This window comes from Cyprinus carpio, chromosome A7 (assembly GCF_018340385.1).
Source record: "Cyprinus carpio isolate SPL01 chromosome A7, ASM1834038v1, whole genome shotgun sequence".
In the NCBI taxonomy this organism is placed as follows: Eukaryota; Metazoa; Chordata; class Actinopteri; order Cypriniformes; family Cyprinidae; genus Cyprinus; species Cyprinus carpio.
This window is the reverse complement of record NC_056578.1, coordinates 40,669,971-40,685,859: the sequence shown is the minus strand read 5'-3', so window position 1 is coordinate 40,685,859 and position 15,889 is coordinate 40,669,971. Positions and strand designations below refer to the sequence as shown.

General features: G+C 33.2%; 1 protein-coding gene across 2 annotated transcripts in view; it reads right to left on the bottom strand.

Annotated features, from left to right (window-relative positions):
- The window catches only part of LOC109045611 (structural maintenance of chromosomes flexible hinge domain-containing protein 1-like), a 51,696-nt gene that overhangs the window by 21,838 nt on the left and 13,969 nt on the right, over positions 1-15,889 (bottom strand). The window contains exons 8-24 of one of the 2 annotated variants that reach the window (XM_042761173.1): positions 15,246-15,429; positions 15,088-15,159; positions 14,537-14,662; positions 14,074-14,187; positions 12,925-13,031; positions 11,853-11,935; positions 11,547-11,654; positions 11,267-11,344; positions 8,676-8,795; positions 7,956-8,100; positions 6,981-7,074; positions 6,566-6,641; positions 6,343-6,482; positions 4,585-4,719; positions 2,220-2,453; positions 1,820-1,965; positions 1,649-1,734 (exon numbers count right to left, since the gene is read on the bottom strand). In XM_042761173.1, coding sequence (XP_042617107.1) covers positions 1,649-1,734; positions 1,820-1,965; positions 2,220-2,453; positions 4,585-4,719; positions 6,343-6,482; positions 6,566-6,641; positions 6,981-7,074; positions 7,956-8,100; positions 8,676-8,795; positions 11,267-11,344; positions 11,547-11,654; positions 11,853-11,935; positions 12,925-13,031; positions 14,074-14,187; positions 14,537-14,662; positions 15,088-15,159; positions 15,246-15,429 — 2,048 coding nt within the window. The remainder of the gene's footprint in view (positions 1-1,648; positions 1,735-1,819; positions 1,966-2,219; positions 2,454-4,584; positions 4,720-6,342; positions 6,483-6,565; positions 6,642-6,980; positions 7,075-7,955; positions 8,101-8,675; positions 8,796-11,266; positions 11,345-11,546; positions 11,655-11,852; positions 11,936-12,924; positions 13,032-14,073; positions 14,188-14,536; positions 14,663-15,087; positions 15,160-15,245; positions 15,430-15,889) is intronic. The other variant, XM_042761174.1, reaches the window with a different exon arrangement.

Below are 15,889 nucleotides of genomic sequence, written 5' to 3'. Positions count from 1 at the left end.
CACTGTAAACCACGGCTTCTTGGGGCTTATTGCTTTATTTCACGGTATGAGAAATTTTATTCACAATAACGATATATCTCGATATTTTATTTTTGTTATAAAATAAGAAAAAGAAGCAAATTATAAAAACAATAGAACAAATAAATATGAAATTGAATGAAGTGTATAAATAAAACACTGCACAGTCTTCACTGTATCAGTCAAACATGAACTGATTCTTATTAAAGATCCAAAAGATATTCAGTCAAGTGCAGTGAGTGATTAACATTAATAATGACAGACAGCAGCAGGTAAATTAGACTGCTGTCACTTTAAGACCAAATGCACAGATCCTATATACGCACACACATACGGATTTACATTTATTTAACAGATACCCGACTGTGTTTACATGAATACTACAAACGACGGCCAATTTGCCCAGCCCTAGCACACACGCAAAAACGTGTCTAACTTTTACATTTAAGCTATTTATATTTGATTAGACCCTTAATATAACTAAACGATACACATTTTAGGTTACCTGAGAAAACATTTTTACAGTGCTGTGTTACTTAAGAAAATCTATTTAAAAAAGTCATTAAAAAAAACTCACACAGAACAGTTCAATTCTTTATATTATATTATATTATATTATATTATATTATATTATATTTATATTATATTATATTATATTATATTATATTTTATTATATTATATTATATTATATTATATTATATTGGAAACACTTTACAATAAGGTGTCACTTGTTAACATTACCTAATGTATTAACTAACATGAACTAACAATGAACAATACATGTTGCAGTATTTATTAATCTTTGTTAATGTTAGTTAATGAAAATACAGTTATTCATTGTTAGTTCCTGTCACAGTGCATTAACTAATGTTAACAAAATACAATTTTTGACTTTAATAATGTATTTGTAAATGTAAGAATTAACATTAACTAAGATCAATAAATGCTGCAGAACTATTCTTCATGCTTAATTCATGTTAACTAATACAGTTAACTATTATTAACTAATGATTGTAAAGTGTTACCATTATATTATATTATACTATATTATACTATATTACAACATAATATACAATGAAAAAATGAAGCAGTTATTGCTTATGAATTCCCTTTTTGAGGTCAATTATTTATTAGGATTTAATATAATATAATATAATATAATATAATATAATATAATATAATATAATATAATATTCAAATATTTCAATAATTTATAATATAAGATAATATAATATACAAATATTTTCAATTAATATTTTAAACGTGAACGTGAACTCTATATAGTTATCTAAACATATGCATGCAGTAGAGTTTACACACTACTACACCTGTGTGTAACTGCAAATGTTTTGTTACCGTTCTGTGCCAATCTGATTTGGGACACACCATTCTCTTTCTATGAAACCTGTAAAGTGTATTCACCGGTTCTAACTCTACAGCTGTTGGTCTGAGCATTGCAATTATTTCACATTTACCCAATGGTACTAGAATTCATTTAAATGGCTTTCCCAGTTCATTTTTGCGTCTGTCCAGCGTGCAGCATATTATTTAGTCTGAGTGACCGCGTCATAAGAAGTGCGCATGCTTAGAGGGAACATTGATTATGACGTACCTAAAGATGGTACTTACATATGTTTCCTGACAGAATTTCTCCCATTTTGACAGTAGACTCGCTGAGGTTGACCCGCAAACGTTCAGGCTCATCTGGAACAGGCCTTTACAGACACACAAACAGAGATATGCTTTTGTTTAGGCATATAACAAAAGACAGATCATACACGTGATCTGTGTGTAACTTACACAATAATGAAGGAAAAGTTGACCATGCACTGGTCGTTGAAAGACACACTGTAGAAATGTTCTCTCTTTGCTTGAGACGGGACACTTAAAGGTGGCAGTATTCCCTGAGAAAGCTCTTCTGCATTTATTTCTGCTGTCCAGTTCACCTAAAAAAACACACAAATACACATATTATTTCCATACTGTGCACGAAATACAGAGCTGCTTGAAAGTTTGTGAATATAGAATATAGAATTTTCTATATTTCGGCATAAATTTGACCCAAAACATCACCAGAAGTCTTTCAGAATATTAGGAAAATCTGCATCATTAAATCATTAAAACAGATTCAGTTACTAAAAAATAAACCCGAATGACACACTACGCAAAGAAAACGAATCACACACAGTCAAACTCTCACCTTAATCTTGCTGGTGAGTTGCGGCTGAAGGGAAACCAGTCTATTGCCCTCATCATACAGTTTGAAGCGCAGGTTTCCTAGCGTGTCTCCTGCCAGCCAATCAATGGGCTTGCCGTCTCGCAGCACCATGACATCATCAGAGCCCTCTTCCTGTCTGTAGACCTCGAAACGGGATATTTGTGAGCTGGGCAAGACACGCAGCTTACGTTCCACACACGCCACTGTCCTGTGGTTCTACGAGCACATAAAAACATGCAAAAAAGCACTTAATCATGAGGAAATCCAGTCAAACAGCTAAACCAGTTAACAGATTAAACCGTTCATATACTTTACTATTATGAAAGATTCACTAACATCTATTAGTTATACACCATGTATATTTCATTCATGAGGCCAAAAATTAAAAAAATAATGAAAAGATATTAACAGAAGAATTGTTCATTTATAAAATAGGTATGCTGAATTTTACTCTTGAGTGGCTTTATACAAACAGCACATGATGCAGATTATCTAGATTTTATACACACTTTGATAGCAAACATGAAAAGAAAAAAAAAAAACTGTTGTTTTAAACAATAATTGAACAACACACACTCTTCTCAAAAAATGTGAAAAACTGTATTTCATGGTCGCCAATGTTGGATAATTTTGTAACTGACAATGAAGAGCTGGCAAACATTATTGTGGCCAACAAAATAGTTTATCACCACAAATCTAACACTGAAATTTTAATTTAAAGTATAAAAGTCGTTTTTTTTTTCTTTTTTATTTAAAAACGGTCTGGTTTTATTTGCTTCCAATTTCATCCAAATCGAACAATACTGATAAAACAATGACGGCAAATGGTGATAAAGTCACAAATATAATGTGCATCCATTTTTCATTTAATGTGTATCTGGATTAAATGCACATGAAGCAACATGCTTCTGAATATTAAAAGCATACATATATTACCAAGATTAGAGCTCGACCGATAGTGGATTTTACCGATAGCTTGGTTGGGCCACACTGGCCGATACCGATTAATCAACCGATAGTTTTTAAAATACTAATACAAACAGATACTAAACGAAAACTAAAATATATTATACATATTATTTTTAAAAAAGCAGTAGCAGTACTGAACCACACTTTGTAAATGAATGAACATATTAATATTAATTATTATTTTGATCATTAAAGTTATTTCATAGTTTACTAATGTTAAAAAAAAGAAAATTTAAAATTTAAAAATGTAGCCTATGAGTAAATGTTGAAATGAATACACTAGGAACAATACTTCTACAGCTTTCATTAATATTACAAATAGACTCTTACTGTTAAGTATTACCATTAAATTTCAAAAGTCATGCTTAAAGATGGCCATCTTTAAATATCTACAGTACACAAGGCCATAGCATTAAAATTACATGCATAGATTATTGATATTGTATGTGTACTCTCACACTTTATTTGCTTCTATTTTAAAACACTGCATGATGATCTAATCAAAAATAAATAAATAAAAAATTTTTTATGTATACACACACACACACACACACATACATATATATATATATATATATATATATATATATATATATATATATATATATATATATATATATATATATATATATATATATATATATATATAAAATACAGTGGGCAAAAATGTGCAAGCGCTGCTCACTAGCAGAAGTCACACACCAGACGCGTCACGTTATTATTACAATTCAAGCAGCGGTCTAAAAAAAAAAAAATTTATTCCTGTTTAATTAATCACCAAACAGAGTTTGCTTCAAGAATGAACAATGTGTCATAAATGAGTTTAAAGTTTGGGGTTTAGAAAAGCAGGGCAAATGGAAAGAGAAAGTGTATTACAGCTCTCTATATGAAGCATACAGACTGTATTAGAGCCACAGAAAGAGCATAATACATAATTTATGGCCCAGGGGAATTACAAAATATTTATATTCATTATGTACATTATCAATGATTTGTTCTGACAAATATAATGTAATTTTTAATGGAAAACTATGTGAATGGCGCTCTGTTCCACGGCAGGATTTTCTGTCGGCTGCATTTAAATGCGCGTTTGAAGTTTCCTGCTCTGTTCAGGGCACAGTGTCACGTGTCAAAACAAACAACATGTGCTGTTAGTGATTTCCGCCACTAGAGGCCGCTCTCTTACTGTATAATGGCAGCGGACCCTTCTCAGCCACTCCAGCAACTACTGGCATGGATTTTTGCAGATAACCGATAGCTCCGCCAATCAACTATCGGTACCGATTAATCGGCAAAACCGATGAATCGGTCGACCTCGTACCAAGAAGGCTATAAATAAGCTGATTGAAAAAGGAGCAAACGATGTACAATATCTTACAAGAATGTTGAACTTGGCAGTAAGAATCTGTTCAGCGTTTACAGTCTTCAGCTGAAGTGGTTTGGTCAGCAGGTCTCCAGAGCCGGTATTACTGCAGTCCACAACACCCACAGGCAGATCAGGGGCTCCCAGCAACTACAAACACACATTTACCAATCAGAAGGTGAACTGTAGTCCTGTGCCATTCAATGGAAGGTCTTTCATAGGATTAATCTGACAAAAGTTTAATCAAGTAAGCTTTTTCCAAGCAGAGATGAAACATGCAACTGGTCAACTACTAACATAACATTAATAATGACAAATTTTATAAATATGTAATATACATGTATTTATCAACATTTATAGCTGACTTTTGAGTTTAAGGACACTGGCTTTCCTGAGGTAAATGTAAGGTTATATTGTTTACAACGTCTTTTGTATTGTTTGACATTTTTCTAAGGTGGAAACACCGATTGAGTGATGACATGTTCATTCATGTTTATTTTGTGCTATAACTAAAAGTAAAGAGGAAAAGATGTTGTGCCGATCCAGAACTAATTTTTTTGTCACATGACATTAAAGAGCGTCAAAACCACATTTATTCGTATTATATGCTAAAATTTACAGAAAGGTAAGACTTTATTTCGTATATTAAAAGTAACAACGCACAAAGCTTGCAATTATTGGATGGCAGGTGCTACAAATAATGTTTAGTGCAGTTCACACATCAACAGAGATTTAATAATCAATATCAATATTGATTAAAAATTTGAAATCGATATTTTTGATCTAGCACTAGCGTCCACGCAGCTGACATGTTTACCTCTAGTAGTTTATCTATGTTGTGTGCATGAAATAGACACTGACAAGGTCAGAGAAACATCAGAGAAACATCACTGTTCAGTTGCCATCATTTTGGTGCATCACTAATTAGCACAGAGCATAAAAATGACATCAAACATTCATCTCACTTTTGCAGTAATTTTAGCAAGGAAAATTATATCAAGAGAATTTAATGCTCAGCCCTAGAGACCATTTACTTATTTTTTAATAAATTGCAGCATTCGACTTGATAAACTGCACTAAGATACATCACGATTTTAGTTTTATTTCAATAAACTGTGCAACCGCATTTATTTATTTTCATCTTAAATTCAATTTAAATTGGCATTTCATCCACTCATGAACCCTCATTTAGGAAACCCTAGGTTAAAACATATATTTTTTAAATATCTCTCTATAAAAACAAAACTCTATGTCCCAAATTACACCATATGTGACCTTGGACCACAAAACCAGTCATAATGGTAAATTATTTCAAAATTGAGATTCATACACCATCTGAAAGCTGAATAAATGAGCTTTCCATTGATGTGTGGTTTGTTAGGATAGATACAACTATTTAAAAATCTGGAATCTGAGGATGCAAAAAAAAAAAAAAAAAAACTAAATATTGAGAAAATTGCCTTTAAAGTTGTCCATATGAAGTTCTTAGCAATGCATATTACTAATCAAAAAATAAATCTTGATATATTTACAGTAGGAAATTTACAAAATATCTTCATGGAACATGATCTTTACTTAACATCCTAATGATCTTTGGCATAAAAGAAAAATCAATAATTTTGACCCATACAATGTATTTTTGGCTACTGCTACAAATATACCCCAGAGACTTAAGACTGGTTTTGTGTTCCAGGGTCACATTTGAATAAAACTGCTAAATTTAGTTACTAAAATTCAGTAAGTGCGTGGTGGTTGTTTGTCGATGAGAGCTACCTGGCAGCGGACGATAAGTTTAGGCTGTGTGGTGATATTCTGGAACTCATCGTGAATCTCAACTTTGAAGTTTGGTGGAGTTCGATTCTCAACAGAGAGCACATCAACGTCTGGAAGCACCACGAGAGTGTGCGGAGGGCCTGGAAGATAAATGCCATCTGGTTTTTACATGCTGCTTTTACATTTCCTCTTTCTATTGAAGTTTCTGTGTTCTTCGTCTTACCAGGTTGCAGAACAATTTGAAGAGACTGGCTGTCCTGCTTCAGCCCGGGGATGTGCACCTTTACTGTGTACGTCTGCTAAAAATATCACACACATCCAAGTTCTGTGCTAACAGTGTCAATGCAAACATAAAAACCCCTACATATCATTCTCATTATACAGTATGTGTTGGTTACACAATCACTTACACCATATCAGTCAAATACATTCCTGACCATAGATTTCAGAAAACCCTTTAACATACAGAGATACCTTCTTATTGATCCTTATTGTGCTTATCTTCTTATTGCTTATGCTTGATTAATTAAAAGACTCCAGTTATTACCGTTTAACTCAACGTTTGCGAATCATGACCAAATGTGATTATTGTGAAACTTTTCCCATAGTGATAAAATTATTATTAACACACTGCTAACCTTGTTTTGATGACTGGTCTTTCCCATGGCCTTCACATTTTTGATGACACAAGTGGTCCCAAATGTGATCCCCTCATAACTCAGCTGCAGTGAACTAATGAGAGATTTTACCATCAGAAAAACACACAAATTTTTTTTCTAAGACAGAAACTCACATTAACACACATATATGAAGTGAGTACATTATGCAAAATTATTTAAATGCCACATGATTCTCTGCCAGTAAAAGGGTTACAAACAAAACCACAACTGAATTAATCGCTGTACATCTAAACAAACTGCAGTAGCACCATTCCCGTTTATTAAAGAACTGGTTGAGTGAATAATTCAGTGACTCACATATAAAGACAGTGACTTAAAAAAAATCTTCATAAGCTCTCAAATCAACTCAAGATTGTTTCAGGTACACTGTTTCTGCAGGTTTTATGAAGGAAAATTTTAAGCTTTTTAGGAACAAGCAATGAAAATGTAAGGAATAAATTGAATGGAACAATGCAACAATATGGTCTCTAAAGTATCAGCAAGTGTAAAAGTGTTGCATTCCTTTCAGATCACACTGCAAAAAAAGTGATGTTCTTCTGCAGTATTTTGGTCTTGTTTTCTAGTGCAAATGTCTAAAGATTCTTAAATCAAGATGCATTTAGTTGAGAAGGAAAATTACTTAAGCTTTGCGTTCTGATTGTCATTCTGTTTTCTCACTTATTTATTTTATTTTAAGATTTGCTATTGTATTCATAGTTTGTTGGTTTGTTTTTGGACTTTGTTTTCAGAAGTGTCATCTGTTCTGCACATAGTGACAAAAATCCTTAAGAAAAACTAACTCATCATGCATCATGCATAACCCATCAAACACTGGTTAATAGCAGTATAAAGCAATGACCAACAACAGGAAAGGGTGGAAAGGCCTTAAATCCATGGTCAGACAAAGTTAGGACATGTCTACAGTATGTAGACTTCTACAGAGCGTTGACCTACCTACATTCCAGCTGGGGTTTAATGTCAAAGGATGGCTGGGTGAGATAATCAAACTCATCCTTAAAATTTAGAGGAATACTGAAGGGAACTCCGACACGGACGGGAGAGGAAGTGTCACCTAGAACAAAAGATACCGCTTCACCTTCTGTTGGAGAAACAAAGGAGACAAAAAGTGAGAATTTAGCAAGGCATCTGACAGAAGTCAAGTCTGAGACACTACTGTAGTTATTATTCATATTTTGAATCAGTCTTTGTATTTCTACTTTAATTGTAGTTAAGGTTTTAGTAAATTTGTTCTGTTTTTGCCATTTTTATTAAATATCTTTACAGTTTTTATTCATTTTTTTTTTTTTTTAATTAGAAATGCTGCTTTGGCAACTAGCTTAAAATAGCCTGTTTTATTTCAGTTCGTTTTATTACTATTAACAAAATTATCAAGATGGACGGTTTACAGTGTATTTTATTACTAATAACAAAAATGTTTTCTGCAGTTTTAGTTAACTATAAAAACACTGCTTCGTTCTTATACGTTTTTTTTTATTAATTTAAATGAATAGTTGCGATTTTCAAAGCAGCTTTTTTGCATAAACAGTAATAACAGTATACCGCTGCTCACGTATTTCGAGCTTCATTTCACCCCTATTGAAGGAACAAAAGAGTAGTATGCGGTTCTGCATTCAGCACAGGTGTAAACAGGGCCACTGTGTTTGTGTGTTTCACCTTTAATAGAGAAATTGAGGGTGTAATTGGGGAGTCTTCTTCCACCCCATTCGCTGCCAGGGTTGTCACTCAGCTTGGTCTGCAGATGCAGTGTGTACTTCCCAAGCTTACTGAAATTCCCTGGAAGTGAACACAATGATTTAGTATTCTATGAGAAGTACAGCAAACCCAAAAACTGTACTAGTAAGTCCTCATTTCATAAATATAAACAGACAAACAAAAATGTGTCAAAACACTGATAGCAATACTATTAGTTAAGCAACAGGAAAAATCATTTTAATATAGTAGTTTTGATGTAATTAATTAATTTGTCGATAGATTACAGAGTAAAACTGTTCACAGACACTCTTTTGGAGTACACTGACAATTTGACTAAATTATAAACATTAATTATCAATTATAAACAAACATCTGTATATTAAATTATCCATTTAAATTTTAATTTAACATATTTGGTGGTTATTTTGAGATCGAAGTAAAATTGACAGAGAAATCTAGAGAAAAATTCATTAAACAAAATTCAAAGGAGTTTTGATGGCTCCCCGTGGCTGTTTATGGTATGACGCCCTAAATAAAATCTCACAGGAACCTAAATTTTTTTCATATCAACTTCAAATTTGGAACATTATTATTTAGACACAAGGCTTTAATTTTAGACCAATTTAGAGTAAAACCTGTTATGTAAAATATTTATAATAAATAAAATAAAATGAATATAGTGCATTTTATTTACGGTACATTTAAACTTCCATAACTTTTTGATACTTTAATTTTTGGAAATAATTCCACTTTTGCCTAAATCTGCTAATTTTCTTCTTTAAAAAGAGACCTTAGGTCTATAATCTAAAGTGTTCATAAATTACAACAATTTAAGTTTTGATAGTGCACTTTAATGCCTATTGTAAAAAATGTGGGGTGACAGTTAAAGGGTTAAAAGAAGCATATTTTAATCACGTACAAAATATAGCAGTAAACTTTACAATATGGTCCCATTAGATAATGTTAGTTAATACATTACTAACAATGAACAATACATGACAATATTACAATATTAATCATTTTTAATGTTAGTTAATAAAAATAAAACTGTTCATTGTTAGAGCATGTTAGCTTAGGCACATTAAATACCAGAAACAACTTTTGATTTTAAGAATAGTAGTAAATATTGGAACTAGAGTCGGGTGATACGACCAAAATCTTATTTCACGGTATGAGAAATTTTATTTCACGATAGCGATATATATCTCTATATAGGTATTTTTATTTTATTTTTGTTATAAAATAAGAAAAAGAAGCAAATTACAAACACAATAGAACAGAAATATATAATATTTAATGAAGTGTATAAATGAAACACTGCACAGTCTTCACTGTATCAATCAAACATGAACTGATTCTTATTAAAGATCGAAAAGATATTCAGTCAAGTGCACACCGCACACACTCTGCTCCGGTCCAGAGGCACGATAGCACGGAGCGGATCACACGCGAGCGTCGACGCAGACCACAGAACGTATCAGACCTATTTGAATTCTACACAGAATGCTATATTTTATAGAAATATTGATGTGATTGTGGCTGTCATACCCTGTCAAATGCGGCTTTACGGAGCTCAACGGCTCTGAATGGTCGGCCCAAGCCGTGGTATAAACGAACGCTATTGGCTATTTAAAAAGGGGGCGGAGCTGCTTGATATGTCCCGCCCTGTCTCCTGTTTCAGTTAAAATGACGTCAACACAGAATAATGCTGCGTGTTTCAAAGCATTTCAGGGGACCTTTAATAATGACAGACAGCAGCATGTAAATTAGACCGCTGTCACTTTAAGACCGACTGCACGGATCCAATATACGGACACGCATATGTTTGATATATTTATACGCAGATATATATGCATAACGCGGAATAAACAGAGCAAAATCTCTAACGACAGACACTGTATTCTGCGGTAACGAAATATACTGTCATACCCCCCAGCCCTAGTTAGAACTGACATTAACTCACATTAATAAATTCTTAAGATGTATTTTTTATTGTTAGTTCATATTAATTAATAACTTTTCCTAATGATCTGCCATCTTTATGACCATAAGCGGTGCAAAGTAATAGCAGTGAATTTCTAGATTCATTTATATATTTAATGCATATCTGCCTCTGGTTACTCTTTATTTTAAGGGGTCCTTTTTACAGTGTATTTATACATACAAGTTCTGAGTAATATTAATTAACTACATGTACTTACTATATGGTTAGGGATAGGATTAGAGTTTGGTTTAGGGTTACTTGCAAGTAATTATGCATAAATAATAATAGTCATTATAATAGTAAGTACATGTAACATGTAACAAGGACACCTTAAAATACAGTGTTACCCTGCCTCTCTCTGCATACAATGCTATAAATGGAGAGAGACTGTGGATTAAATACATATAAATGTCCTGGTATGGATCAAATCCAATATTCATCTTTTTTTCTTGATATCTCCATTCATATGCTTTTGTTATCACCAGCATTACTTTGCCCTGTTGATGGGCATAAATACGGTGAATGAATGGAATCGAATATGAACACGTGATGATTCGCTGATTTTTACCCATGGGCTTGAACCAGTATTCCCACTTGGCTGAATAAGCAGCAATGTAGGAGTTCGTCTGGACATTTCCTTTAGGAGCTGAAGGAGGAAATGGATAAAAAAATACTGTACGTCACAAGCATACTGTGCATAAACATTACAAAAATATATATGAACAATCGGCATGTCGTTGCATGTATAAATATACATATGCATACAAAACATAAACAGGGCATACAAAAAAAACATGATAAAATTACATGCCCTGACTACAAACAATAATGCAGTAAATGCAACTCACAGTGCCAGATGACTTTCAGCTCAATCACCAGTTTCTTAGCAGCGCCAACCACGGGCAGCCGAGACACTGATTCTCCTTTTTTGTTCAAAATCTCCACTCTAATCGGACCTGAACAAGAACAGATTTATACTAAAAACTCAAAGTCAAGTCAATTTCTATACAGGTCTGTAGTGCAGGATTAGGTGCAGGAGCTGTTTTTGGTGAAAGCATATTATGGGCTTTTTAAATCATGTAATAATATCGTCGGCCAATGCATACTGTAAGTTTTGCACTGCAAAGTGTTTGTATGTGTGTCAGTTTGTTTACCCATGACTGTGCCGGCGGGACGAACATCATTTTCAGCCCAAGCATTTCCCTCAGGCCACGTAACCCTCAGCTGGTCTGGAAGTCTGATGACAAGAAAATAATAAAAAAAAGAAAAAAAGAACAGAATAATCTAGGGCTACAAGATTTGGAGAAAAAAAAAACTAATTGCATTTTTTTTTTTCTAATAAAAATTGTGAAAGCGAGGGAAACAAAAATCTAGGCTTGCTGTGTTTGCTTGTATGGGTGCACAATTTGGCCCAAATTATATTTTTTTATTATAGTATCATTCAATTACAGTTAACTATGCAGTTTACTTCAAATTAGACTATAAAACTATGAAATGCTACGCTCATCAAGGCTGCATTTATTTAATCAAAAATACAGAAAAAAAGCATTAAAATTGTGAAATATTATTGCAATTTAAAATAACTGTTTTCTATTTTAATATACTTTAAAATATAATTTAGTTTTTTCTGTATTTTTGGTCAAATAAATGCAGCCACTACAATCATCAATGTCACATGATCCTTCAGAAATTATTCTAATATGCTGATTTATTATCAATGTTGGAAACAGTTTTTGCTGCTTAATATTTTTTGGAACCTGTTATACCTTTTTCTTTGATGATTAAAAAGTTAAAGAGAACAGCATTTATTCAAAATAGAAATATTAAAATAGAACACATTTTAAATTGTAATAATATTTCACAATATTGCAGTTTTTTTCTGTATTTTTGACCAAATAAATGCAGCCTTGATATATATAACTAATAATCAAGTAAAACATAAGATAATAATTTTATTGTACATTACAAAGGTAAAATTACAATATTGATATTTACGGCTGTCTTCATTTCTTCATTCTCAAATGTTAAAGCATCAAACTTTTATTTTGATGAAAACCACAGGTAGCCCTTAAAGATCCTCTTTTGTTGATAAGTGCTTCTCATTACCAGTATGAGGTGATGGTCTGTGTTTCCAAATGCACAATAAAGCAACCCAAACTCAGAGCAGATGCTCTTTAATTCCCTTTACTGTTGAGGTGAAATGCAGAATACAGCAGCAGGTCTTACTTTGCGAGCTCATCTTCGATTTTCTTGTTAATGGCTGCGGGCACGGCCAGCCTGTCGATCTTAGAGATGGGAATGATCCTAATCTCATTAAATAACTCCTTCGGTTCCTAGGAAAACACATCACAGAGACGTATACCAAAGTAAAAAGCCGCAACTGTTAATGTTATCATTATCAACCCGCTAAGAAAATTTGGCTGATATATTAAAGCCGATTAATAATGGATTATTTCCCTCAGCTGAAACACTTCAGATGCAAACTGTTCACCATTAAGGTTTAGAATTGCTTGAAATATGATTGCAATCATTTCGAAAGGAAAATACAGTTAAGTGCAACATGTGCATGGCAATAATCTGTCATATTGGCTATATAAAATGATAATGAGAATATAATAATGATTTTTAACTTTTCTTTTTTGATTAAGAAAGTTGTCATTCAATGGCCCAACAGGAGTCTAAAATTAATTATAAAACTAGGCTACTGTACTGGACATGTTTGACTCATGTAGAAGTGCTTAAGACATGGCTATTAATGGTTTGTTTTTGTAATCAGGCTCTCAAAAATTATCTAAAGATTTGTATTTAGACCAACATATTGGTTATCGGCTTTCAAATACAAATTACACCGGTAAGGCCAAAATGTTAATATCGGTATCAGTTAACGGTATCGGCCTCAAATGTATCTAAAAAATATCGGGTTGGGAAATACAAAGAATGGCAAAATTAATAGTTGTGTTTTTTTTGTTTTTTGTAATCAGGCTCTCAAAAATATTATCCAAATACAAAGAATTATCAGTTATCGGTATCGGCCAAATGTTCATATCGGTTGGGATATACAAAGAATTATCAGTTATCGAAATACAAAGAATTATCAGTTATCGGTATCGGCCAAATGTTCATATCGGTTGGGATATGGCTATTAATAGTTTGTTTTTTGTTATCAGGCTCTCAAAAATTATCAAAACATTTGTATTTAGACCAACATATTGGTTATCGGCTTTCAAATACAAAGAATTATCAGTTACCGGTATCGGCCAAAATGTTAATATCGGTGCATCCCTACATTCAACCAAACTCAGAGGCGGAGGAAAAACACGTGACCAGACTGTATCCATACAGAGTAAATGGACGAGTGAGCAGGATCATCCTCACCAGAACAATCTGGACATATCCTCCTGTGGCGTACACGTCTTTATCATGCTCTCCGTAGAGCAAGAAATTAACTATAGAGCCAACGAATACAGGGCTCGTCTTTACCGACTTCACCTAAAAGTGTAAAAGAAAATATTTGAGATTACTAGAATTACAATCTGTGTTTCATAATTTAATAAATGACCTGATTCATATTCATTTTCATGTTTAAAAACTTTTTTTGACACAACTAAAGATATTAATTACACATTTATATAGTCTGTATGAGGCTTTACAACAACTGGAAAAATATTGTGGAATCACCCCACTTACAGAATGTTCAGCTTCATTTTGCTAACTATAATCTTCTTTAAATAATCCACATTCAGTTATAATGCAAAAGTAATCAGTTATTTTCTACGACTCCCGTAAACTGGTGTTGTCTATTACTTCGTGTGATAATATGAAAACTACTCAATCTCACACATTGTCCTTTCTTATAAGTCTTGCCGTCCCACTTAATGGTTTGGAATATAGCCCAGGGTGACTGAAGCCGTTTGGTGGCCACATCTGTACGCGTCGTTGAACCCTTAAATCCCTGAAACATCACCTGCAAACAGGCACAAAAAATTAGTTATTGCCATCTTAATGTCTAACCAGAATAGCATGATATAATACTGAAGTGAGTGAATATAATAATTTTTTGTTATAACTATGGAAGCTTCAAAACTTTGTTTTTTTTTTATTTGCTGGCAACAGAGCTACAAAATTGATTGCTGTGGACTTTAGGCCAGTGATATACTTATATTCAGTATAATAATAACAATAATAAAAAAAACAGCAATTCTATTGACTTATAAAGCCAATTTTTTTTAAATGTTTAATATTTAACGCTTTCATCTGTCACAATAAATGCAATGCCTTTGATTTGAGGGATTTTCCTAGCCAAATATTTAAGATTTATACATGCAAAAGCGCTCACTTGCACTGATTGTGCAGTTACACCTACGTTTGCTTCCCTGGCCTTACACATACCTGCTTATCGAAGCGCTCATTACATTCTTTTAACCAGTTAGTAAAATCCCTCTGAATATTCACCCGCAGCCCCTGGATGAAACAGCACAGACTGTGTGAACTGGGCCTTTAATCATGTTAAAACATGTCTTTTAGAGTTCAGGAGTGTGTTTCTATACCTGGCCATTGTTCACTCTGGTAAAATTGATGTTGATGTCACGGAGTTGAAGCTCCAGGTCCATGAAGGTAAGTTTGTTGGTACTGACTTGGAATCGGTCGTTGGTGAAGAGAACTCCTGAAATCCGGTTATAACACTCCAGCGGCACTGCACCTGCTTTCTTAGGCCTTGCACACCACTCAAACCTAACACACATACACATACACACACACACACACACGTTACCATCCAGTTCAGGCAAAAGTCTTGTTTGCCTTCAGCACTATTTGTCCACTTAAAGCAGCATTTCTCAATGTTTTACCCCCAAAAGCCCCATCAAAATCAACCCTTCATCCACAGCAATCCAGAAATGTGTTTTAGCATTATCTTTAATGTGAATAAAGACATATTTCAGATTCAACTGACAACATTTATGACAATAAGGTTTACCATTAAAATTTATTTTGACTCTTTCCTCCCTTTCTTTAAAAAAAGGAAAAACTGAAATTACAGTAAGGCACTTACAGTCAAAGTTAATAGAGCCAAATGTTTGAACTGTTTCAATCGCCACAATGCATAAGTAATATGAGCATTAACTTAAAAAAAAAAAAAAAAGTAAACATTAAAAAAACCGCACACCACCTATACCTGTAAATCATCTCACAT